This window comes from Anopheles moucheti, chromosome 2 (assembly GCF_943734755.1).
Source record: "Anopheles moucheti chromosome 2, idAnoMoucSN_F20_07, whole genome shotgun sequence".
Classification (NCBI taxonomy): domain Eukaryota; kingdom Metazoa; phylum Arthropoda; class Insecta; order Diptera; family Culicidae; genus Anopheles; species Anopheles moucheti.
Genome location: NC_069140.1, coordinates 93605314 through 93631614, shown reverse-complemented (window position 1 = coordinate 93631614; position 26301 = coordinate 93605314). Strand labels below are relative to the sequence as shown.

Here is a 26301-nt window from a genome sequence, read left to right as displayed (position 1 = left end):
GTTGAAGAAACTTTTACCAATCTTCTCCCGTTGAGCTTTCAGAACATGTTGAGCTTTCTCTTGAAAGTGACTATGCTTTGACACGCCTGCATTTGACAGCTACCGTCAGCTGTTTGGGTTTCACATTGTTTACATCCAGTACTGCCGTGTACCGTAAACAGGCACGCAATTCTGTGTATTTGGTGTTATTTTTCTCCGATTTCTGTAGTTATTTCGTCATGAGTGTCTCCGAACCGACCACCAATGTGCCCAGCGATGCTCCGGCCCATTGTCCCGGCACACAGAGTGAAGATGCGGGCAAAGCTTCCGCTTGTGCTGGATGCCCTAATCAGCAACTGTGTGCGACCGGTCCGAAAGGCCCCGATCCGGCTATAGCCCTTGTGAAAGAGAAGCTGACCGATGTGCGAAACAAATTGTTGGTCCTATCGGGGAAGGGTGGCGTTGGTAAGAGCACAGTAACGGCACTTCTCTCCCGTGCCATGGCCCATCGTAGTCCGGATCAAAACTTTGGCGTGCTCGATATCGACATTTGCGGACCGTCGCAACCGCGCGTGCTTGGTGTGTTAGGCGAACAGGTGCATCAGTCCGGGTCGGGCTGGTCACCGGTGTACATCGAGGACAATCTCAGCCTGATGTCGATCGGGTTCCTGCTGGGCAGTCCGGATGATGCAATCATATGGCGCGGACCGAAGAAGAACGGCATGATCCGACAGTTTCTCACCGAGGTGGACTGGGGGCAGTTGGACTATCTGCTGCTAGATACACCACCCGGTACGTCGGATGAACATTTATCAGCAACGACTTTCCTGAAGGGTACGGACGGGTCGTGGGGCGCGATTCTGGTAACAACACCGCAAGAAGTGGCATTACTTGATGTGCGGAAGGAAATATCGTTCTGCAAGAAGCTCGCCATACCGGTGGTGGGTGTAATCGAGAACATGACCGCATTCGTATGTCCCAAATGCACTACGGAAACAAGAATTTTCCCAGCCCGAACCGGTGGCGCTGAACAGATGTGCACGGAAATGGAAGTACCGTACCTTGGTCAGCTTCCGCTCGATCCCCGACTGACCAAGTGTTGCGATGAGGGTAAGGATTTCGTCACCGAATTCCGCACCAGTCCCGCTGTGAAGGCGCTCGACGAAATCGTAACGAAAGTGCGACAGTTTTTTGGTGATGAGAAAAGTGAACAATAAAATCCACCACCTAATGAGGCCTGTTATCAATTCCTGGTTAGATTAGTGGCAACTCTTGTATTCGATTTTGTTGTTTCTTATTTTTTATTAGTTGCTTATAGGTGTGTTTTTGTTTGAGTTTTCTTTGCATGCACCCTATCCGTTCCGTTTCGCAAGGACAACAAACATGAAAACGGGTTTTCTTTGTCTCCCCCAAGTCCTGGTTTATGACGCTCTACTGCATTGCTTACAAAATGTGTCCACTTTGGATGAAGATGAATTTTAATGGTGATGGAAACGAGAGTAGCGCATTTTCGATTTTCCGATTCCTAACCGACACGACACGTCCCACGTATCTCTCTTTATCTCGTGCATGACCATGATGAAAATGTACAGCCCCAACCGTACCCACGTGAATCTTTAATTCGCTTTGAAAAACAAAATGAAACGGAGAAAAAAAAATTTGAAACTATGCAGGAGTAAGGACGCATTTAAATTAAAAAATGGCATAAGTTAAAAAAAAACGAGAGCACCAACACATTAACGATACACTGTTTGCGGTCTGTTATCTTTCCAGCTGAGGCAATGTTTTATCGGACATGACAAGAGTCAGTCCACGTTCCACGATAAGAATGTCATTCTCATCAACATACATGTGTAACTATCGTATCAAATGCATCTATCCCTTCCCAAGCAAACTATTATCAATCGTTGTTACGGCTTCTCTAAAGCAACTTAATTACTTGTTGAGATCAAACTAATTGCAAACGTTGTCGAGGAATAAATGTAGCGCGGAACGACGATGGTGGATTGATGCACTATATTATGTATCAGATATTGCTGTTATTTTTCGGTCGTGCTTACATTTATTCGAACTGGAAACTAAATCAGGATTAAATATAAACTTAAAATTATGGGAACGAATGGGTTACGAAAGTTATGCATTCATGTGTATATACTGGGCAAAAGGGGAACGAAATACCGTAGATAATTGCGCGCAAAGGACGATCGCAAAGTGTAAATAAAACAAAACGTTTTGGCGGGGAAAACGGAAAGGAATATGTAAAATTAAAGAAGGAAATCAAGCAAAAAACAAAATACTTCACCCCTACTTAACACGATATAATAAGAATAATGAACTTAGCAGCATATTACACGCAATAATTACAGGCAACATAACTAACCCATTTACTAGTGAATTGAATTTTTCCCTAACTTGCTAGCGCGTTCGTATTCGCGTATACGCTTTGCTTGCCATTTTTCAAATGTAGTTTCATTTTTTGGTTGTTGCTTTTCCTTTACGACAAAGCTTATTTTCACTCTCTTAAAAAAAAACAAAACTTTCCTACCAGCTCGTATAGTCATATATAACGAGATGCTTGGTTCCCTACACTACCTGTGGGAACCCGTGTGGATTTTTGTGTTGGTTAAAAATCATACAAGCGTTACTGGTTGTTACTGCCTGTACCGTCCCCAAAACGGGGAATGTTGTATGAGTCGAAAACAAAACGGGAAAGCATTATCTTTTTTTTCTATTTAAAAAAAACCAACGATACAATCAAAAGCAATTAAACTCAACATTTTTGCTACGACGTAAGCACAAATCAATACCAGCGAGGTCTGTCTGTTCTAGCGATACCTTGTGACGTGTGGGAATGGTGAAAAGAAAATGCACCGATGCACGCGACGCATCTTCACATGGTCGGAACGATATGCATGTTGCTGCAAACGTATCCGCCAGCAATCGGAGCACAATGAGATAAGGGAAATTTGATTAAAACTTGCAATTAAAAACACATTCAACAACGATGTAGTAAAATGTACAACAAAAAACAGGGCTCTATGTTGTACACACGGGTTGATGAGGATCATTCTGAATTGTCTGTGAAGTGGGCGGTCTTGCACGATCTACAGACGATCGATACGTAGCGGTATGGCAGACAGGGGGGGGATAATTTACTTGGTGGATGGTACGGGGGCTCTATGACGACGGTCGTGCCGGAATGCCTTTTCTTCATTTCACTCCCCTCAAACGGTTGTCACCGAGGCAGCTGGGGTTCCACCCACCGCGGATGGGTGAACGCCCGCTAGAACGGATGGTGCAGCAGCAGATGAACCGGCAGCTGCCACCGGTACACCACCGGCTGGCAGCGACGCCAACGACGACGAGGACGAGGATGCTGGTAGAGTTTGTGCTTTTAATTGTCACTTTTCCGTCGCTACCGGCTGATAGCGAGGCTTACTGTGGGTGAACGGCAGGTATCGATATTTGATCATATGCTGCAAAGGAAATAAACGATTATAGCGAGAAGAACATGAGCTTCAAAAAACCCTCCCCATTACTGACCTTTATTTGCCGCTTCATCGTAATGCAGAAAAGTGTGATGAAGTAAAGCACCAATATTGGCCAAAAGACCGGCACGTTGAACATATCGAAAAAGGTACAGACGATCCCGATCACTGTACTTTTGCTGATGGCGTACCAGAACTTAAATTCTGGTAACCGCCGTATAAATGGTCGGAACTCTTCGTTTGCCTTCGTCGGCAGCTCTGGACCTTGATCATCTGTGGTGGTAATGAAGAACGGATTGTTGGAAATTGCGCAACAGATCGCATCGAGACGATCGTCTTACCGTCCAAATCGAGTGCCGGATCGATTTTCGGCGTCAGGAAAGCGATGAATAGGTTTAGATGATAAATGCCGAGCGCGTACGTTACAATGTACCAGCCTTGTTTGGTGAATACCCGCAGGAGAAATAGACCTATTAAGCCGAGGGCGGCTGCCCACCGCACCTTCGTATGCGGTGTCCATTTATCCAGTTGAAGTTGATAAAGCTAAAAATTGCAAAGATGTATCACATAAGCCGAGGTACCAAGAGGGGGATTATTCTTTAACTCCTTAAAACCTTCTAATAGTGCGGGCTGAGACACAATTAAAATGCCATTACGATCGTCGGGCTGGGTTCGCTTTTATGCGCTTACCTGTCCTAGTCTCTTAAAGAATTGTGCTACCACATTACTGCTAGCCGGTGACGAAGATTCTTCGTTCATCATCTTGACTGGTGATACACGGTGTAGCCGTTAGTGTGAAGGCACCGACCACGCCAATGCTGCTATCGTCGCGTTTGCTATCCAGAAATCAAATCCGCCTACGGTACAAAAGTGCACACGGTGGCATAAATAAACGTGCTGTCGCCCAGAGTCGGTGTAATGTTTGCTGGTTCAATTTGCCTTGCCTTCCCCACCCTATTCGCGCTAGATATCCACGGCACGGTAATCCAATTATGTTGTGTGACGTTTCCGAAGGGTGTTCCTACCCAGATGCAATCTGTAAACGATACCAAATGGGAATGAATGAATTTATGTATCTGATTGATTAAAATACACAACTTACTTACCACACAGAATGTACAGTTTATTTTAAGGAAACAATGTTGGCCCCGTCCGTGTTGGCAGTGCGTAATCCAAAAGCAGATAAACACGATCAATATCAATCAGAAATGTAGAAACAAAAACAATAGGCCACCATGCATACAGCTTCCTAGGGCTAATCTAGGCACGATTATCACTCGGCCACTTGTAACCGAAATAACGTAATCAAACAGTGGCACAAATAGAACACAGGAAGCTGATTACACGAGTAGGAAAAAAAAGTCCCATACCCAGGTGCCTTCGGTATTCACATCCACTTGCGATTCTGTGAGCTGTTACATAGCGCGTTGCTTTCGGTGCTGTTTTCCTGTCTTCCTGGTGGCCGAGAGATGCTCCCTGTTGCAATTATTGCGTTTTCCACCGCCAGATGATCGTAACAAGTGCGGGGGTGAATTATTTTGGAAACAATTTTACGACAAAATTCGCGATATTCATGGAATGACGAAAAAGTGATGACCGTCACAACCACGTCAATCTTGCCGGAGTGCTCTGGGTGGCTGTCACCGCTGTGTTTGTCGTAAGGGTATGTCTGCGCTGAGAAGATTAGGCACGGACAAGGCGAACGCTGCGTACGAGATGTGCTAAGAACAGGTATAGGTCTTTGAAGTCCTGCAACAACACCCCTTTTCCAACTGTCTATTTGATGGCACGTCTGGAGCACGCTCGCATAGTACAGACATTGTTTTTGATTTGCACAATTTTCTCACTTTCCATCACTGGTCGAATAGTTTGGTGTTGCTTTTTATTAAAACTATTTACTTCACATTAGTGCGGTATATATTTTTAAAATAAAAAGATACAAAATAACAAATAATTCATTCCAGCTGGCAATGGAATGTTGTTACGTGTAATCATTGCTGTAGCTCTCGCCTATTCGCGGCGTTTTGCAGGCTGGTAGTCAACCGGTGGTATTTGGAGAAATGTTTAGAGGGAAAATAAGTGGTTGAGTCGCATTTCTTTTAGTACTGTGTAGTAGAAAAAGGTAACGAGTGGCAAAATGCATCCGCCGTTGCACGCACTTTGCGCGACACATTTTGCGTATTGTCAAATATGCATTTTGACATTAGCACTGTCAAAAGGAAAATTGGTCAGAAAGAATGGAAGCAAGGAAAAAACACGCAGAAAAGTGAAGGTGTTCTGCAGGAAAGAATGTTCATAGCTGGTAATTAGCATTTGCTGGCACAAAACTATTGTTTCCCCAATATCCAATCGTCGTGCAGTGCTGGAGTGTGTAGGTTGGTGAAAAAGTTGTCGATTGTTTATCGTTCCGTGCGGATAAATTGCGCGTGCTTTCCGACCACTTGAATCCAATTGGTTTGTCAAGCTTGCGGGAAAGCGAGCGTCGGTAGCTAGCCACATTATGGTGATTTTACGAATGAACCCAACGGGAAGTGGTGCGTTTTTGTTTAACTAGCTGGTTGATTGAAAAAGACAGTGAGAAAATTTGATTACTCGACTAAAAAGCAACGCTCCGTCCGAAAAAAGGTGGTTAAAAAAGGGAAGAAAAAAAGTAATTGAACCAAAAGAAAAGGAAGAACAAGAAGGAGGATCCCAAAGGGAACGGTTGGAGCGCGAGCAGAGAACCGATTGTGGGGGAAAAACGGTGCAAAACGGATCGATGCGCGTGCCAAAGGTAGAGAAAGGGGAAAGAAGGATCGTACCCTGGAGCGGGAAGGGAAGCGAACCGAGTAAGGAATAGGGCGAGTTTGTTGCCAATATTAAGCAACACGCTGAAGCAATAAAATGTCATAAATCGTCTATATAAAGCACCGTCATATTGCTCTCAAAATCAATTCGCGCTTGCCAATGTTTTTCAGTGGCACAAAGTAATAATACAAGAAAAGCGAACGATAAAGCGCGAGGGAGAGAGAGAGTCAGAAGGCGATTTTGTGTGAGCCCGTGAAAGAGATGTAGGGAGAGAGAGAGAGAAGTTGATGCGCTTTCGGAGTGTTGGTATGTGAACGGAGCAATGGAAAAAAGGCAAATGTGGTGTAGTGTTTGACGGTGTGTGTGTATATATTAAAAGCGGAAAATATGAAAGTTAAAAGAGAACATTCGTGGCTTGTGCTCTCTTTCTGTTCTGTGTTTTTTTTCGTTTGGTTAAATTAGTGTGCGTTAATTCGAAAGATAGTTTTGAACAACAGCTTTTCCTGCTCGCTCTCTTTCTACACTGTTGGCGTTTTTTCTTCCTTGGAATCGCCAACCTTGTTGTATTCCACTCTTCTCGGTAGTTTGGGATGCGTTTTAGTAGCGCATTTCAGACGGAACCCAAATGTACGATTACGAGTTAATCGTGCAACAAAAGAAATAATCGCGAAAGCGTGTAAAAACCGTTTTTTGTCATTGAAATAGTAGTAAATGGGAAGGACATTTCCAGAACAGTTCAGGATTGCTTTTTTTGTTGTCCAGCCCAAAACTGGTCAAGCATATTGCTGTGCGATGTTTTAATAAAATCGTATGCATAGAGCGAGCGAGATAGCAAAAGCGTTGCGTGATTGTGTAGTAGTGGTGAGATGACGACGTGTTCACCGTCTGGCTTAGCGCAATGTTATGCCATCCATCTCGAGCCGAGTGAATGTGTGTGCGTGAGGGAACGCGCCGTCGTCGTTCGTGGGTGTGCGTGTGTGTGTGCGTTTCAGTGTGCGATTTGTTTCGTTCGAATGCGTGTTTTCATTCTTTTGGTTGGAGGAAATAATTGAAGTTTTATTGTTTGTTGTGTTCTTGTTCGGTGTCACGTAGTATAGGGAAGCAGAAGCAGTGGAAAACAAAGAAAGAAAAGAAAGCGTTACTGGCCAAGAGTTGTGGGCTCTTCTCCACCCGAAGGCTGGTGAAAAATGATCGAATTCTTGAGATAAGCATGTCATGAACCTATTAAATGCCGTTTGTGGAAGGGCAAACAGGCTAAAACCCTCTTTGTGAAGTGAAGTGCTGAAGCTGCAAGAAAATGAAATTGTTCCATCCCAATGCGTCAGTCAGCAACAGGGCAACGTAGTGTGTGAAACAAAAAAGGAAGCCGTCATATTTGCAAATACGAAGAATAAAAAAAAACAGCGATAAAGTGTGCCCCATGTGGATGGCGGTTCCGCTCATTTCCACGTTCTAGTTTTGGGGTATTTTTTTCGGTTCCTCACCCCCGGTTTCGGTGGAAAACAAAGTCACCAAAACCCAACTGTCCAGCAAACAACGCGCATATCCCTTCCTTTGTGTGCGTGTGCGTCCCCCACCTGCAGCCCTCCCCAGCTGAAGCCCATCGCTTCCCCGTGGAGTGACTGTGCCACCGTTGGATTTTCTTTCTTCTGTCCTGTCCGACCCCAACGCTCCGTAGCTCTGGGCAAATGTTCTGCGGTCGTCGTCGACGGTGTTTCACTACTACCACCATCACTACATCGCTGGTAAGTTGTGTTGTTGTCACTTTGTTGCCGCGTCATTTCTCTGTGCATATGTTTCATGGCTTCCGCGATTGTTGGAAATGGTGGAAAGGGGTATTCAAACCCCCGGGACACAGAGTTGGTGGAGATTGGCTTTGATTTTTAAAATGTCTTCGGAATTACTTTGCACTATACATTTTTGGAGAACAAAGTGCATAAAAGTACTGTTTTCCTCTGCCCAGGGAGTATTCTTTGATTCGCTTAGAGTGGTTCGCAAACAGTGCATCTCAGGGTCATTCCTTGCCACGAGTTAACATTTTGTCAAAGATGTGATGCGTAAATATGATGCTATTTCGTATTATAATTAATTTGTGTTATTTTTTTCAAAACCAAAAAAGATGGAGATTTTAAAGGTTGTTAAGCTAATATTTAATTACTGGAAGGATGTATTACATCAAAATATACTAATTTTCTTGGTTTAAGTGTATATCCTAAATGATCCTTTAGCAATTGGATATGTTTTAAAACTCTAAAATATTATCCTTTTAAATGAAAAGCGCTTCTACGGTTTTCTTGTTTGAAATAGAGAGAATAATTAAAGAAACTGCTTATTTCACTAGCTCCGATGGCTATGTCGGAAGCTCATGCTAGATATAACACCACCCCCAATGAGCTTATCCGTCATGATCGTCGTTTCCTGATGACTCCTCATTAAGGACTCATATGAATGACTCATCTCAAAAGATCCATCCATTCATTCAGCACAACACTAGTCCTGTCGTTTAAAAGCCGGCCAATTCCATGATTTTTTTTAAGAGTCAACTTATGTTATGGATGACTTGGCTCTGTATGATGTCGATTATCAACGAATACAAGAACCTCGCTTTGCACCAGTTAATGTTGGTAATTATCAAAATCTCGGACAAAATTTGAATGTAAATCGTGTGTGCCACTTGCTTCTTGCTCGAGCAACGAGTGAGCAACTAATAAAAGTTTTTTATACTGTAAAAAATAATACGAAATACATTTTTTCTATTCCACATCGCAATTAAATGAAAAATATTATATTTTCTCCTGGTTTATAGTTCGTTAGCATCATTCACTTTGACCATGAAGCTTAAAAAAAGTGTAAACGGAAAATGTAACGCGTCAAATATCTCTAAACACACACGTGGAACACACACAAACACACAAACAGCAAGTGTAATTGCGCCATTGCGTGCTTTTAAAGCAAATTTTGCGTATTAGTTTAATTTTTTTCGTTAATATACCCCTGCATTGTGTGAGTCACTGGAGTTATTGATGAGACACACAGATGCGCAAGGTTGTACTGCTGTAAACAATAGCTGAAAATAATATTTTCTGTATTGCTGAAGTCTAAAAAATTTCCGTTTTTACCCAATATGTTGCATGAAATGTTAGCTTTTTTTTTCAATTATGATAATTTCTTTTCGTTGCTTTTACATCTCGTTTTTGTACTTTTACGCACGTTGTGTCGTGTGCGTGTAAAAATGATCTTTGTGAAGGGTCTCTGCTTTACGTCACAGTGTGGGGCGCAAGGATCAACTATCCATGGGTGGTGGTTGGTGTATGTCCTTGCGTCTCTTCTCCGGTGGCACAATGCCGACATCCTTACCCAACTTTTTGGGCCGACATGCCTGTAAGTAACATTCTTCGTGCTAGCAATTCGACCGAAAAAGGGATGCGTGTTCACGTGTGTGTTCTGCTTTACCGTTCGTTCCGTTTCTTACAACCTTGGCAGGTGTTTGTTCGGTCGTTTGAACTTTCTTTCCGGAAGGTCGTTGTGTGTATATTTTCCATTTCTTCTTTACCGATAACGAGTTATCAGCAATTGGGAAAGATCGTACATATTTTTTTATGGAAATGGGAAAATTAAATAAATACGAAACGTAAATTACAAACATCACGCGAAAACCAAAAGAAACCCTTAAAAAAGTAATTATTAATATATTACATATTGTTATGGAACATTATGTTCTGGTATTGCATTAAAATTTGTTATTTGTTTGAAATGCATGGTTTTCATGTCTTCTCAAATTTTATTGCTCAAACGAATATCCACTAGCACAAAGAATAGTATTTTGAATTGCAGTAAATTTTACATTGCATGTCTCTCTTTCTCCCTGTCGTTAGATCTAATCTAATCGAATATCGTTATACATTTCTCTTCTTCTCCTTAAAAAATGCATACGAATGGATCTTAAGATAGCGAAATAAAGCACGTGCGCGCGCACTCATGCTCTGTTTTTTTGTCTAATTTATTCATTCTTGCCCCTGTTGTACCTCTTCCGGGTTTGCAAGAGTAAGGTTTGTTGCATATTACTTCCAAAAGGGCGAGAATCGTGTAAACAACAATGGGGCAATGGGCGTTTGCCGTTTTGTACTAATTGTTTGGTGATTTGGAAAGTGATTTAAATGAAGCGTTTTGGTCAAAATGGCGAATTCTGCTTGCTATAATGTTAAATGAAATCTATAAAATTCGTTTTTGAAGAGGAATTATTGAAAACTGTGTCCTGCAATGCATTTTGGACGCAACGTGCATTGATTGGTGCACACTTCCAAACCTACATGTTTTGCGAGCGTAAAAGAGCAAAAGTCATAGAACCCTGCCCTGCGGAAGTATCTGTTCGCTCATCATTATTATTGCACTTGGGTTTACCTTCTTGTGGACGAAAGACGAACGATGATCCAATAAAGAAGTATGCCTTGAAAAACTGCTTACTACACCATGTGGAAGAGCGAGAGTGTGCGAGATGATATGGTAGAAAAAGAAAATTCTAACAGAGAGTGTAAGCGAAACAGAACCATACACCGATGGGAAAACAATGGATGAAAAACGGCTGAAAATGTTGCCGATTTTCCAGTGTTTCTGTGTGTGTATGTGTATTTCAATATGCAGGTGTATTCTGCTCTTAATCGTATATGTGTGCGTTGTCGACACATGACAAAATTTGCATCAACAAAAAGGATGTGCATCGCGCCGTTTTTTTTAGCTTGCTAAATACAGCCAGAGCCTGCTCAGAGCGGTTTTTGTGTGCGTAATAGAAACGTGCTAAGAAAAGAAGGAAATTTCCACAGTCGCCAACCGAAAAGAAGCAGAACGAGAGTAATAAATTGCATGTGTAAACGCAGCTTGTGTGTACGCATGCAAAACGAACCCACTATCTCTCTCGCGCTTGTTCTCTCTCTCTCTCTGTCTCTCGTGCTCTGTGTCGCTCGAGAAAGTGCACTACACATGCAATTGCAATTAAAAGGTACGAACGCAGTACGAACAAGAAGGAAATAAAAGAAATGGGTTGTGTGTGTGTAGTTCGTGTTTCGTCACAAAATGCAGTACACTGCCGCAGATTGCATGGTGTTGTGAGGCATTACATTTTTTCGAGTTGCCAATGAATTCGTTTGCCCAAAGAGAGCAACGCACAGTTTTGTACCAAGATTGTGGAACGGATTGGTGTTAAATTGATCGTAAGGATTATTAAATTGAAGCTCTGTTAGTAAATGGGTCGCGTCAAATACTCGCTTCTTTTCAAGCATATTCGCTCTTTGTGTGTTCATCTGTACAGACTTTGAATACACAAATAGAAGATATGAATTCGATTGTTTACTTTCTATAACCACAAGAATTCAAATTCTAAAGTAAAGTGTCTTTCGGTATTTTGGTATTTGCCTGCTGCAGCCGAGAAATTCTACAGTGTTGGAACTTCTGTTAGATCTTCCGGTTCTTACCTGTGACCATATCCATTTTTTTCTACGTATGTAATATTACTTATTTTATCAGTATCATCTTCTCAATGGACCACGTATTATTCTCCATAGAATTCTTACCGTGCTATCGCATTATCCGAGAGGTATTTCTGCATAAAGGATCTGTGTAGCGAGTGTCTCTCAATTCACCAAACGACAGGATAACAAAATGAGAGAAAGAAAGAGAAAAAGAGAGTGAGAAAGCGATATGAAAAGGAAAAACATTGTGTGAGAGGTCGTTGTGCGCGATGCGTACGAAACGGGCGGGTTGATTGGTATGCGTACATTCGTGTCCCGTACATATATTTGACAGTTGTGTCGAAAAGCCGGCAAATGACAGCTTGTGTTCTTGATCCCGTACGCATATTTTATTTTTAACACACACAAATTTGTAACATTTTGATGCATTGGATACAAGATAACCGAAAAGAGAGTGAGTGGAAAAAAGGAAAGCAGAGTATGAGAAACGATTATTGAGGAATATTATTATCCTTACTAGATTTGGGTTAAGTTTAGCTGAAGCCTGTAACCAACTTCCCATAAACAGCCAATCAAATTGGAATATTTGTCAGTGATCTTCCTACTGCGCATTGACTAATACGGTTTTCTTATTTTTCATTTTAGAAAAGTGCATCCAACAATGGAATGCGATGTGTCGCCCGTTCCATCGGTGCAGGCGAACCGTCCGACGAAACAGCAACACATCGGTGCAACGGTGGTAGTAGCAACAGCACCGGCAACAAAAGGAACCACTAACAATGGCAACAACACTAGCAGCAGCACCGCATCATCGTCAACTACTCTCATCACCTCCACCACCACTGCTACCGGTGCTGCGGAGATCGCAGTCGTCGCCGAAACAGTGGAAGAATCCGCGATGGAACCGACGACGACGACGGTGGAAGATGATGCGTTACCCTCATCGTCTGTGGCGGTGGCGGTTACTGCCGGTCCAATGCACGCCGCGGAAGGCGAAATCGCCGACATCAGGAAAAGCAATAACAGTAACAATAATAGCAGAAAGACACACAGTCTTGCCGGCAGCAGTTCCTCCTCGGAAGCACCGGTGGCGGTGATCGAAATCAGCGATCACAGTACGGCGGACGATATTAGCTATCCGGAGCTGGTCTCCTGCATCGATTCCGACATCAACTGTGTGGTGCTGTCGGATGAGTACGACACGTCGCTACCCTTGAGGGAAGATGATCCACTAAACATTTCGACCGGTTCGATCGATATGCTGTCCTCGTCTCAGTGCAGTACACCAGTGCCACCAATTTCGACCACCATTGTAACAGAGGCTAACACGTCCATGCAGACGAGGATAGCGACACCGACGAACACACCGAAGCATAATCATCATCTGCGTCGAAACCTACCCCGACTAGCGACCAGTCGACAGCAAACGGTGACGGTGAAGCAACCTCAGTCGGGTGCTGGAAGCCGCGGTGGTGTGGCTTCCGCGACGGAAAAGCGACAACTCCGACAGACAACGGTGGAGGGCAGTGGTGGCGCTGCGTCGACAATGCGCGAAGTGCTCGCATCCATACCCGGGTTTAGCATCAAGCCGCGAAGACGCACGAACAAGAAGCTTTCGACCGCGGCTCAGCTCGAGCAAACGCGCGAAGGTTGCGTGGATTTGGAGACGCCCGATTCGATTTTGGTGCACACGAACCTGCGCGCCCTGTTGAACAAGGAAACGTTTCAGCAGTTGCCACCGCTGTATCAGTACAAGCTGGTGCAGTTGCTGCCGCCGGTCGATCGGCCACCGCTACCCGATGCGGGCCAGTGCGAACGAAACGGGATCCGGTTGAATCCGTCCGGTTTGAACAACGAATTCTATGCACGGGCGTGCCACGAATGGCGCGATCGGTTGGCGGAGGGTGAGTTTACACCGGAGGCGCAGCTAAAAATACGCTCGGAAGCGGAACGGGAGAGGAGTAAACTCGACCCGTGGAAGCTGAAGCACTTTGAACCGATGTGGGGCGATCGAAAGTATGCTGGGTCGTTTTTTGGTGCAGCCGGGACGGTAGCTAATCCAACACCACCGACACCACCGCCGGTACCGGTAGCAACGATACCGCCAGGGCCACCATTGCCATCTTCTTCACAACCACCCGCGGTAGATGTAATATCGGCGCAACAGTCAGCGTTGGTACCACAGACTCATCTTGTAGCCGCCAGCACTATAGCTCCCACGGTTTCCATAGTGCCACTATCAAAAGCTGTTGCTAGTGGTAGTGCTACAATCGTTACCGTGGCACGGCAAACGCAACCACCTGCTGCTCTCGCAGTTCATCCGCCCAGAGTACATCCCGTCACAGCGAAGGTCGATCCGAGCGCGCGGTCGATAGGGAAGATGCAGGCTATAACGTTTTCCACTGCGACCGGTGTTAGACCGACGAACGTGGCCAGTAGTAGTAGCATTAGCAATAACACAATCATCACGTCCTCCACCGGAACAATCATATTACCCTCGCGGACGACAATAACAGTCACTTCCGGCAATGCGTCGAAAAATGGCGCTAGCGGCAGTGGCGGAATGCTTAGAGGTAATGGTGGAACCGGTGCTGGAGTTGTTGGTGGATCGAGTAGCGGGCTTACCGTGGTACCAATTAATATCCTAACGGGCGGTACTACTAGTAGCAGCGGTGGTTCCAGTGCTGTGCATACGAATCGACCTGCTCTTAAGACCACGATAAAGTTGCGACCTACGACAGCCATCGCGACGAGTACTACCGCGCCGGCACCGATTGGTGAAGGAAGCAAACAACATCCATATTCGCTGGGTGCTTCTTCCGTAACGACTGCGTCGGTCGTGATTGGAACGTCGACGATGACGGCTGTCGGAGGCACCAAGCGAATACTACCATCGGCTATGATGAGTGTTAGTAGCAGTAGCAGCAGTACCGCAATTAGCAGTACCAACTCGGTTGATCTGAGCAGCACGACGACGTCTATGAATCTGCAAAACACCGGTTCATTGCCGATGTCTCCCAAGCGGCTTCGTACGGTCGGGGCCGTAACAAGGTCGGCTCTGGCCGGTACGGGTACACCACAGCTGCTGCCCTCAACCCAACATAACCCACTCCCCACAACGACCACGGCCATATCGGCGGGATCTACAATTACACTCGGTTCCCGCCCGGTGGTAGTGAAGGTGGTAGAACCTTATCGTCCCTCCGCGATGGTTCGTGCTGTCCCGGTTGATCCGGCAATTGCTGCCGGTGTAGCAAGTGCTTCAAACCTAAAGCGAACTCACAACAGCCGAGCGTTGACACCCGAACTAAGTAGCAATAAAATGTCGAAGCGAAAAATGGACGATAACGATGGTGTTTTTGGTGCCGGTGGTCTGCACCAGATCAACAGCAGCAGTAGTGGAAGCTTTCCCAGCACCAGTCTGCACGGCAATCCGCGACGAATGGTGGCCGTTGTGACCGGTACTGCTGCAGCCGGCGATGGGAACAGTGCCGGCAGTAGTAACAGCATCAGCAGTAGCAACGCAGCAATGTACATAAGCAGTAATAATAGTATCAATCGCCTTATCACCGCCACCAGCAGCACAACAATGCCCGCCACTTCCACCGACAACCGGAGGAGCAGTAGTAGTGGCAGTGGAAGCAGTAAAAGAAGCATCAGTAGCAGTAATAGCGCTGGTGGCAATAGCAATAGCAATAGTAGTAGGATAAATATTAGCTGTAGTAGCACCACTAGTACCATTAACCCGGAGGGATTACTAATCATCAATCCTACCACCAGTAACAACACCACCACCACGACGACTACCGGTATCTTACTACAGTCAGGTGTGAAAGGACAAAGGCAAGAGGAATGTGATACGCGAAAAACGTCAATCGATGGCCGGATAGCGTACCTTGATGGAGCAGCGAATGAGAAGCGCCGCCGAGGGCTTACGAATGATGTTGTTCCATCGGCGGCGGCAATAGTTGGACCGTCTAAACGAAGAGTACCACGACAGGGCCACAAAGCTAACAGAAATCGTCCCAGCAGCGGACTGCTGATATCATCCGCGACCCCATCAACAACGATCACGATCGTTGATGATGATGTGGATGGACCATCACGGATGATCGTTGGTCGAGAGGAGGAAGAGGACAGCCAAGAGGTTGACGATGGTCATGGACCGACTGCGGAAGTGCTACGAAGAAGAATCGTAGGACCGATGGTGAATGGTGATGTAAGCGAGATGGATCGAATAGTAGGACGAAGTTCTTCGCCGCCGCTCGTACCATCGTCAGATATTATCCTCGAGGAAGCGATTGACTGTGGGGATGTTGTAGACAACAGTGGTGAGCAACATCCTGCGGCTGGGATACGGCTGCAGGGTGATCCAGCTGTGGCGAACTCCTCTCCAACGTTGCAAGAAACAGTCGTCGAGCAGCAAAATATGAATACTCGGGAACGGGTTATGAATCTTAACCATCTGCATTCGATAAGCGATAGCGGTGGAACGACCCAAATGATTTACGATCAAAACACTGGCCAGGTCTACAGTGTCATGTGCTTACCGCAGCCAGCAAACTCCACTCACGGCGGTACCGGTGGCTTGAGTCTTCGATCGCTACCATCCTCGTTGACCGTGACAGCTTTACCGCAGCAACAGCAACAACCACCGCCTCAGCAACAACCGCAGCTATCAATTTCGAACGATAGCAGCAACAGTAGCAGCGTTTCGACCACTGCCATGATGGCAGCGAGTGACAATCATCTGGATGGCGGTGCAGTTGGTGGAGCTGGAGCGGGGAGTTGCTCCGGACCGGGTGTAAGTACGTTCGAGAACGTGCTCCGTCAGAATGTGGTGGATGGTGGTGGTTCCGATTTGTTAATCATCAATCAGGGCAATCAGCAAAGCAATGTCGGGTTACAAACGAATACACACCGGGAGGATAGTAGTAGTATTGCGACAGGTGCTGAAGTTTTTGGTATGAAAGAGGAACAGGCCGACGATGATGAGGAAGAGGATGAGGAGGAGGATGAAGAAGGTGATGGGGAGCAGGTCCATACCACTACCACTACGACCAACACTGCCGACGAAGAAGAGGAGGAGGAAGAGGAAGAAGAAGAGGAAGAGGAAGAGGACGTAGGGGAGCAATTAGAGGAGGAGAACGTTGCGGAGGATCCGGAAGGACACGAACACGAGATGAATAGGCACGGTTTACAAATGCATGACGATCTGGATGTGCATTGCGGGGATGACGAGAACGACACTCCAGGCGAGTGTTTCAATGGTGAACTAATCAGAGCTGCTTCAGGTGTCGCAATCAGCAGCAAGTTAGGCAGTTACGGGCAGGCGAACCTACAGCACCTACACCTGCAGCACCAGCAGCATCACAATAATCATCTGCATGCGCATAACCGCCATCAGGCGCCGGCAGTTGGCGGTGGTGGAATGTTGAATATGAACTTGACTGGATTTCATCACGACCATGAGCATCTGCACCAGCAACAGCAGCAGTTGCAGCAGCTTCAGAGTAATGCTGCCATTAGCTCACCATCCGGGTCCTCGGAGCAAGGGCTCATGATGATGGTGACGACAACCGGGGACGGAAGCGAGGATCCGGCTGGGCTATCATCGAACAGCGGTGACGTGATGGTGATGACGAGCAACTACTGTGATAATCTGTCCGCCGCCGATGAAGCTGACGGTGAGGACGAAGAAGAGGAGGACGAGAATGAGCAATGCGACATGCTGGTTGGTGGGGGCCGTCGAGAATTTCATGTGGACGAGGAGCAGAGAAATGATCATGAACATCACCACGATGGGCTGTTGCTGGACGCTGCCAGTATTGGCATTGGCATGGAGGAGGAAGCAGTCGGCACGATCGTGGATCAGTACGGAAATCATCACCATCCGAGCCATCTGAACCATCACGGTGTTATTGTACCGCAAGATGGGTCCGAAGTTGAGGAGGAGGAGGAGGAGGAGGAGGAGGAGGAGGAGGACGTGGAAGAGGCGAACTTCGTGCTAGATCAGATGCAGCAGCTACAGCAACAGTTTCATCTTGCCGGTGAACAGAATCAACATCAGCTGCAGAACCACCAATCGATGGTGACGTCTTCTGGCGGCATTGGTACTGGTGGAGATGAGGCGCAGATGCAACTGTTTCACGGAACGGGTGGTATGTTGTTGGAAGGTAGTGATGGGCTTGTAAACGACAGCCAGCATGGTTGTGTGGAGGAGAGTTGTGACGGCGATGAACAAGCAGAGCAGCAGCAGCATCATCAGCAGTCGCAACTGTGCGTTCAGGGAGAAGATGAAGCTCAAGATGGTCAACAGATGTTGCAGCAGCAACACCAAGTATCTGCTCAACATCAACAGCATCAATATGCAAATAATCATCAGCATCAACTAGTTGAAAAGTATATCGACGAGATGGATGCAATTGGTACTGGCACAAGCATTACGGGCGACGGAAGTGAACCTGGCGCTGGATACGTCATGGACACGAGCAGTGGCGAAATGATTAGAACGGAAAGTGAGTATAAATCAGGTTAAGTTGACTAATATATCTAACGTTTTTTTTGTGGGGAAACAATGCTGGAGTTAGAAAATGTTTGAACCTACCCCTCGTTCGTCTTTGATAATTGGAGATATTCTTAGGCTTTACTTTTGGAAACTTTTGGAACCAGAATCAAAATTTTCCCAAAAACAAGGATTATAGAAATAGAACTCTCAACCTAAAGTAATCTTCACTATTCTTTGGTAATATTGCTATATTTGGTGAAGTATGTGCCATCTCGGAGCAATATTATTATGTAACCTAATGGAAATCTATACCAATCTACAGCGAGCCTTACTAATTAAAGCCAATTTCTTCATTGTTTGCTTTTACTCACTTCAATTTCCTGGTAAACTGTGTTTGAATCTTACATCAACGATCAACCGATATTGTTTACCGTACAATGAGTTCAGTTGTGGAGCACAGTCATGATCATGGGATGATAACGATGGATCAGGTGGAGACTGTTGAGCAAAACGATAATCAATCGGCGCGCACTGATACGGATATGGGCGATCGAAGGGAATCTCCAGTGTTTGAAGATCAGTACGTTACGCACGACGTTGGTCCAACCGTTGAGATTGTGGACGATGTTCTTCAAAATGCAAACGAATTTGACGACGATGCGAAAGAGATTTTCGATGCACGGCGAATCGTTGCGACGATGGAAGAGGCTCGCGAAGGGTCCGAAAAACAACCGAGTGTATCGCAGCACGGTATGGGATCGATAATGGTGGCACCCGAAGTAACCGCAAGCACACAATCAAACGAGTGTACATTTTCGACGTCGATCAGTAATAGTAGTAGCCTGCCAGTGCTGGCAGCAAAACGTACGACCATTCTAGTGGTGGAAGATTGCATATCGACAAACGGTTTGCATTCCCCGTACGAACCGGCAGGACGATTCGCGAGAAGACAGTCACTAAACGGTGTAGAAAACGTACTGCCGTCCGGACCGATGGTAAAGTTGGAACCGCGAGAAGACACCAGTAGCAATGCGCTTGTGGGGGGGCGAAAGTGTAGCAACGAGTTCTTTCACGGTGAAGATACAGGTGCGCCGGAAGTAGATGAAAATGGAGGCAATGAACATAAGAGCGCCCATGTAGAGGGCGTCGAAGAAGTGGTTGCATCCACCTGTGGCGGTAAGTTTGGTTGAGAAGTGCCAACACTTTTATACACACTGCCCGACGGTATCTTCTCCTTTATTCTCTGTGCATCATCACTGTTGTTTGTTGCTACGATCTTTACCATTTAAAATTAAAATTAAACGTTGTCGACCGGATGAAAATGCATCGATATTTGGGTTGTTTAACCTGTTTTTTTTTGGATGTGATGTATTATGTTGTTAATATTGTTTGGTTGAAATTTTAGTTATCTTTATCCTAGAACCGAATGATGAATATTGTTGCCTAGTTGAGCGCAAACCTGATTTATTTCATTACAATTATGTGATTTGGATTGTTAGCATACAAAAATTTACTTGCAAAGCATTTTTTTCTCTCTGTTTCGCTTCAATTTTTGTTTGTTGCAGCGCAGGCGAGCATGAAATATCCATATTCGTCGTAGGGCGAGATCCGTATATGCATTTTACTGATTTGTTACTTTTTTTTTAGTGGGAACAATGTCGCTTGTTTCATTTAATTTGCTTATAAATTTAATCTAGATGACACAATCATTGATATGTTTCATTGTTTTATGTTTTTCTTTCTTCATTGTATTTTTAGATTGGCCTCAGTTCAAAATGGAAATGATGGATACAACGAAGATGATGGTAGTAGATCATCATCAGCTCGTAGATGGCAATAACAGTATTATCATTTCACCCATGGGTACATCAGGATCGGCCACGATGATACCTTCACCCGGCACAGCAACACTGCAGCAGCAACAACAGCAACAACAGCAACAGCTCCATAACTCCCAATCCCTTCATCAACACCTACCGACATCGAATCAACAGCAGCGCACAATGCAACAACCGCCCGCTACACCAATATCGATGGCAAACACTGCAACGCTGGTACAGCAAATATCCGCCCACAATCCTCTTCAGCAGCCACACCAACGACAGCAACAACAGCAACTGCATACCGCTGCCGGTAACGCAGTTGCCACCACAGGAATCAGTTTTTTAGCTCATCATACGCAGCCCACCGTACAAACCATGACTCCCGGGCCGGCTACAGCGGTGCTAAATTCGTCGCAGCATACACAACCTCCGCCGCAGGGCTTAAGCATATTTCAACTGCAGCCTCAGCAGCAGCAGCAGCAGCAACAACAACAGCAGCAGCAACACCACAGTCCGCAATCGGTTTTAGGATGCGGTAACAGTACAATTCAACTAACATCAGAGGCGAGTCCGGTCATAAAACTTTTTATACTGTTTGTTTTAAACAATATTAGTTTTGTTTCTGTTTTTAGAAAGCTCTGTCACAAAGCATTATTGGCTGTTTGTATCCATTTTGGATGAATCTTTTATTGATAAATGTTTTATTTAATTTCGTTGCAGATTAAAGACGGCATTCGCAACAGCATGCCAAAAACGGAACCAGGCGTGAGTTACACCACAATCCGCCAAGGCAACCAGCTCGTTACGCGTATCAAGTTGGAAAGTGACGATAGTCAACTGCAGCAGGCTCAGCCGCAACAACAGTCTCCGCAAAGCTTTCAAACACAGTTGGGGAAAGTGAACGTGATCAATTCTTCGCCACTGATTTCATTGGGTTCGAGCAGTCAAGACAATCTGACGCGCGTAATCGAGAGTGTTGCTGGGAATTATTCTGCCGTCGCTGTTGGTGGTCAGCAGCTTGGAACCGCACAGCAACAGCAGCAACAGCAACAGATTATCACACATCAGCAGCAACCGCAATTGATACAGCACGTACAGACCGCGTCCGGACATCAGCTGCGGTACGAAATGGATCCGACGGTAATGCAGCAGCAGCAGCAGCAGCAGCAAGCTTCGTCTCCTTCACAGCAGCATCTGATACAACAACAGCAACAGCCAAAGTTTATCTTAACATCTCGACCGCTGAGTGCAGTAAGTGCGTCGGCAGCCGGTACGAAGCTGCCACTTACTGTTCAGGCGACAAATGTGATACCCCATATGCAGAGCCCACAGTTCATCCAGACCCAAGATCAACAGATGCAGCTTACGAATCAATCCACCGTTACGGCGTTACAGAAACCGATCCAGCTTCAGAAAATTATTATGGCAACGCCGGCGATTAGCCAGCAGCAGCAACAACAGCAGCAGCAGCAACAACAGCAGCAGCAAAGACCACGATTGCCTCTACAGCGTACACAATATAGTGTGCAAACCGTTCAGCAACAGCAGCAACAACAGCAACAACCACAACAATTTCAACAAATACAGCAAGCCCCGAAAGTATCACAACAACCTACCCCACCAACACAATCCCAGCAGCGCTTCCAGCAAAAATATGTCACGAACCAACTGATTCGGGGACAGAATGCATTTCTAATGAACAATGTGCATCATTTGCAGCAGCAACAAACGCAGCAGGTCGCTGGTACTGTTGGAGCGAATGTGATCGTCGGAGCGACGAACATCACTCGAACAAAGCGGTCAAACGATGCTGCAACCGCTGGTACGATTGGTACGATTGCTGCTGGAAATGGTACCGCTAGCAATGGAAATGGGGGAAGTAGTAGTAGCAGTGGTTCCGGATCGTCCTCTGGCGGAAGTAAGCGCGGTGGACGTTCGAGCAGCTCTCGGCTACCGCCCGGTGCAGTTAATCTCGAACGAAGCTACCAAATCTGCCAGGCAGTGATACAGAACAGCCCGAACCGGCACCAGTTGAAGGCCCAGCTGAAATCGCCGCAGGCTTTCCTAGCCGCTTCGAATTCCAATTCAAACAGTAGTATCAGCAGCATTGGTAGCACGGGAAGCAGTAGTAGTAGCAGCAGTAGTAGCGGTGTCTCGGCGAGCAGTATTATCGGCAACAATACCAAAGAGGATGCAAACAGCAGCAACAGCAGTGGCAATAGTAGTGCCTTTGGTGGAGTGTTGGGTATTGGAGGAAATAAGGTAAAGCATACGGGCGCTTAGTAAAACTTTCAAGCTTGTACTTTAATGATCTCTTTTTTTATTATTTACTACCTCAGGTCTCACGTCTCGTCAACCCAAAACGTACCGCTTCCGTAGGAGGTAGACCGCAATCGTCAATTGTCGTTCGTCAAGTGTATACGGGTGGGGCCACCGGTGCTGCTACAACATCTACGGCGGCTAATACTTCAGCCGCCGCGGCCAGTCAGTCAAATTCAATCAGTATTATTACAGCCACCCAATCACAACACCAGCAGCTCCATTCGCTCGGTGAACAGCTTCAACAGCACGGCCAGATCATCAGCGTGAGTGCTGCACCAACGATCGTTCATGCTACTGCTGCGAGTAATAACAACGGGACTAGCGGTGGAAACATTAATGCAAGCAGTGGTGGTGCACCAATCGGTACAGGGAACTTCGGTGGGAAGTATTTGTTGGTACAGCGTGCGGCACATATAGGAGATATAGTAACCCCACGGGCTGCCAGTGCACCACCGACGCATAACCAGGTAGGGGCAGTGTGATAAGACGCAACCAGCGTATCCTAAATCTATTCTTTCTGTTATTTTTTTATTTCTTTGTTTTTTCCCGTATCTGGATTGTTAGTCCTGGGTACCGGGGATTAGTCCGTATGGGATGTTCTCGTTTTTAGTGTTGGGATAATCTTGTTTAGATTCAGGAGTTTGAATGAATCTTTGAACTGGGTGAATGCATCTGAATCTCTATTTAAAAGGAATCTTTTGAGAGTCGATTCCTGATTTTAATGATTCCTTATATTAAATTCAAATGAATGACTCTCCTCAAAATATTCATTAAGCACACCATTATTCTCGTTTATCGGGCTAGCTTTTTCTCGTTCTTGATTCCATTCTTTGTTGTCGATAGTAAATCGTCAGCTTAATATTTGTAATCACTCAATCAAAGATTCGTAGACGTGGGAAGCGTCCTTTGTGCTCAAAAAGCAAAAGTTATATGTTCTATTAAAATCAACCGTTAAATGTTATTCATCAGAGGGATCTGAGTTAAATAATTGAAAACTATTTATCTTGCTTTTTCGTTTTGTCTCTTAATACACAGATACAAATACACCATGTTCCTGCTCCTCCTCAAGCGCAACAACAACAGCAACCGCAGCTACATCAGCAAATGGCCGCTGTGCAGCAGCAGCAAATGTCACACCAGGTGCAGCATCATCTGCAACAGCAACATCAACATCAGCTGCAGCAGCAGCAGCATCAGCAGAGTCAGCTGCAGCAGATAGCGGCTGGTGCGAACGCCGTTGCGCCCGCCGCCAGCCTACAGGCGGCGATCACCCGCCGAATACCGTCCACCCACGGTGAGTATTATCCGCCGGGAGGTGGTGTACTTCGGTGAGCGTGAACGATGCGTGTGTGGGTGGGCGTGTGTGTGTGGGATAAAACGGAACTTATACCGATCGTTCGCTGTCGTTGTCGATCTTATTTGATGAAGCATATCAGGCTGGTCCTTCCTCTAATATCCCCTCCTGTACAGTGATTACCTACGGCCAGGATGCTCATCTTATCGATCCAACAGCGGCGTCCGGCAACAATACCGATAGCGGAGGCACAGATGGAGGAACAACAGCGGAAGACGGCACGGGAACTAGTGGGACGGCGGTTGTCTACGTGGACGGTACAATGTCCAATGCAGTAACTGAGATGCAACATCAGCAGCAATTCAGTCAACGGCAAGGGCTTCTGGACAGTTGCGGAAATGGCGCTGGTGGAAGTGGCCTCGTTACAGTAAATGGAGAAACAATGGAACTGAGAGCTACTGGAGTCAACGAGCTGCATACTACTCAGTCATCTAGCGGGACAGCGAGCATGCTAGTATCACCTTCGCGCATCTCACCACATCAACAGCCTCAGTTGAACGAGCAGCTGGTTACTGGTGGTGGTCAAATCGTTCAAAACAGTACTCCAATGAACTTAGAAGGAGGGGTTGATGAATTCATCAATAATGAAGCTGCGGGTAGTCATCACACTGCTGCTGGGTTCGAGCCATCATATTCCGGCACCACCGGCGACGGGTCTGCTATTCAACCGCAACAACAGGAGAGTATTTCCAGCACGGAGAATGATAACGACACACCCAACTCCTCTTCATCATCGCAAGCAGCTGGTAATGAGGCGGAAGATGACGATGATCGGAACGGTACTACAGAACCAGTCGATGGAACTGTTGCGGACTGTTTGTGTTCCCTTAATGCGATGGTTATCTGCCAGCAGTGTGGTGCCTTCTGCCACGATGACTGCATCAGTGCAACGAAACTATGTGTGTCCTGTGTAGTACGCTAGGGAAGGTGTACGCAAATAGCAGCAGGAAACGAAACAATGGTTAAGAGGAGTATATCTTTTCTATACACCTCTCGGTACTGTTACGGGAAGGTTATCACAGCTTCAGGAAAGCTGTGAGAATTACTAGTTCCTTTTCGGTGTATATTATTTTTCTCATTTCAAAACTTGAATTCTTAAAAGCAGTCCTGACTGTTATCTTACAAAAACCTTACAGGAGATCGTTTAATTTGCGCGAAAATCAAATTAGGATTTGTTGAATTTTTACATATTTCGTTGCTTTTGAAATAAGGACAGTAGCACGAAGCAAGTTTGTGTTGCAAGCGCTTGTTTAAAAGGCACATTTTGGTAACAGGATGAATTGAATTGAACTAATATCATTAAGTTTTTCATCATTTGGATATGAAAAAGAAAATGAATCTTATGTCTTTTTTATAGTTAGAGCAGCAAATCAGGGAGTGACGAATTGCGGATTGTCTACGGAGATGAAGGAGACAAATTATTTTGTAATATACTAAGACGCGTCCGACAGATGATCAACATTCCCAGTTACGATTTCGGAGACGTTCGTGTATGCTCTCGTTAAAAATTTCTTTCTAAGATGAGTTTTCGCCAACTCACGCTACAAATGAATTCAAAGATTGTTCGGAATTATTTCAAAGAGGACTCGCATTGTTTTTCTTTTCTCTTCTTTCGTATAATGTATTTATTGTTCTACTGATGTATTTAGTTCGTATCGTTCGTTGTAAGTACACGATGATGGAGTGTTTTCGGCTTCATTTTCTTACTGGCTTACTGACATTGTGATCTACCGGAAAGAGCAATGCGATAGAGGGGGGGTTGACGCGTATCGTCGTTGATATATCTTTCAGTTAATGTTTGCAAAGTTAATGCCACTCCCCTTCCACCTCACCAACAACCCCGTTTCCCCCCCGTTTGTATGATAGTAGGAAAATTGTGTTTCCATGTACATTACCCATTTAACTCACATCATGAATCTTTCTAGTTGAAGGTAAAACGGAAAGATCAAATCATTTGTTTAGAATAACTTAAAGATACGATTACTGAGTAGTGTGGTGAAAAAAAAGGGAAAAACAAAAACAAAGATAAGCGAAAGGATAAATAGATACTTGCCCCCCAACAGCCTGTGGTACACAGTGTGTGGGTTAAAATGTGCGTGCGTATGTTGTGTAAAGAAGAGGAGCCGATCATTGTGGCGCACTGCACAAAACAAAAAGGGATGGAAGCAGAAAACTGTGTATGTAATGGAAAAGAAGCAAACGCTTACGGAAAAGTAAGGTAATTTATTATCACACTGATATGTGACACAAACAGCCACAAACAATACACCCACAATACGACACAGTAAGAAATGTGTATAGAGTGTAGACAGGCACTCGCGTAGTAAAGCAACGCGCGAATGAAACTGATAATAACATTCGTGAATTGTGAAAAACTGGCATAACAAACAAAGCATGCAGTAAACAAAAGAGAAAACAATGGAAGAAAAGCGAGCGAGTGAGAAAGAGAGCGAAGCTACATTTGTGGTAGCAGTCGATGAAAAACATTCATAAAGAAAATGTGTAAAAAAGAAAACAGAAACGTTTTTCATATGTTGTAAATGTTGCGTCGCATGAATGAAAGAAGCATCGGGTA

The 26301-nt window shown here is 45.4% G+C and overlaps 3 protein-coding genes across 6 annotated transcripts; 2 read left to right on the top strand and 1 right to left on the bottom strand.

Moving 5' to 3' along the window:
- Positions 1-134: 134 nt before the first annotated feature.
- LOC128296697 (cytosolic Fe-S cluster assembly factor NUBP1 homolog) lies at positions 135-1324 on the top strand. Its single transcript, XM_053032162.1, has one exon. It carries the CDS (start codon positions 219-221, stop codon positions 1194-1196), a length of 978 nt encoding a protein of 325 aa, XP_052888122.1. The 5' UTR covers positions 135-218; the 3' UTR covers positions 1197-1324.
- Positions 1325-1856: 532 nt separating this feature from the next.
- LOC128296698 (protein RER1) lies at positions 1857-5072 on the bottom strand. 4 transcript variants are annotated; one of them, XM_053032163.1, is made up of 5 exons: positions 4838-5072; positions 4158-4488; positions 3809-4010; positions 3523-3740; positions 1857-3455 (listed from the first exon to the last, which is right to left on the bottom strand). In XM_053032163.1, the coding sequence occupies exons 2-5, from the start codon at positions 4227-4229 to the stop codon at positions 3381-3383; spliced, it is 567 nt and encodes a 188-aa protein (XP_052888123.1). In that variant the 5' UTR covers positions 4230-4488; positions 4838-5072; the 3' UTR covers positions 1857-3380. The 4 variants fall into 4 exon arrangements, with proteins under 4 accessions (XP_052888123.1, XP_052888125.1, XP_052888126.1 ...); XM_053032165.1 differs by having other exon boundaries at positions 4158-4430; XM_053032166.1 differs by having other exon boundaries at positions 4158-4324.
- Positions 5073-7889: 2817 nt separating this feature from the next.
- On the top strand, positions 7890-26203 carry LOC128308526 (uncharacterized). The gene is made up of 8 exons (XM_053045499.1): positions 7890-7999; positions 12365-18237; positions 18675-19403; positions 19986-20614; positions 20771-22312; positions 22390-22839; positions 23408-23666; positions 23843-26203. The coding sequence occupies exons 2-8, from the start codon at positions 12381-12383 to the stop codon at positions 24646-24648; spliced, it is 10272 nt and encodes a 3423-aa protein (XP_052901459.1). The 5' UTR covers positions 7890-7999; positions 12365-12380; the 3' UTR covers positions 24649-26203.
- The last annotated feature ends 98 nt before the right edge of the window (positions 26204-26301 follow it).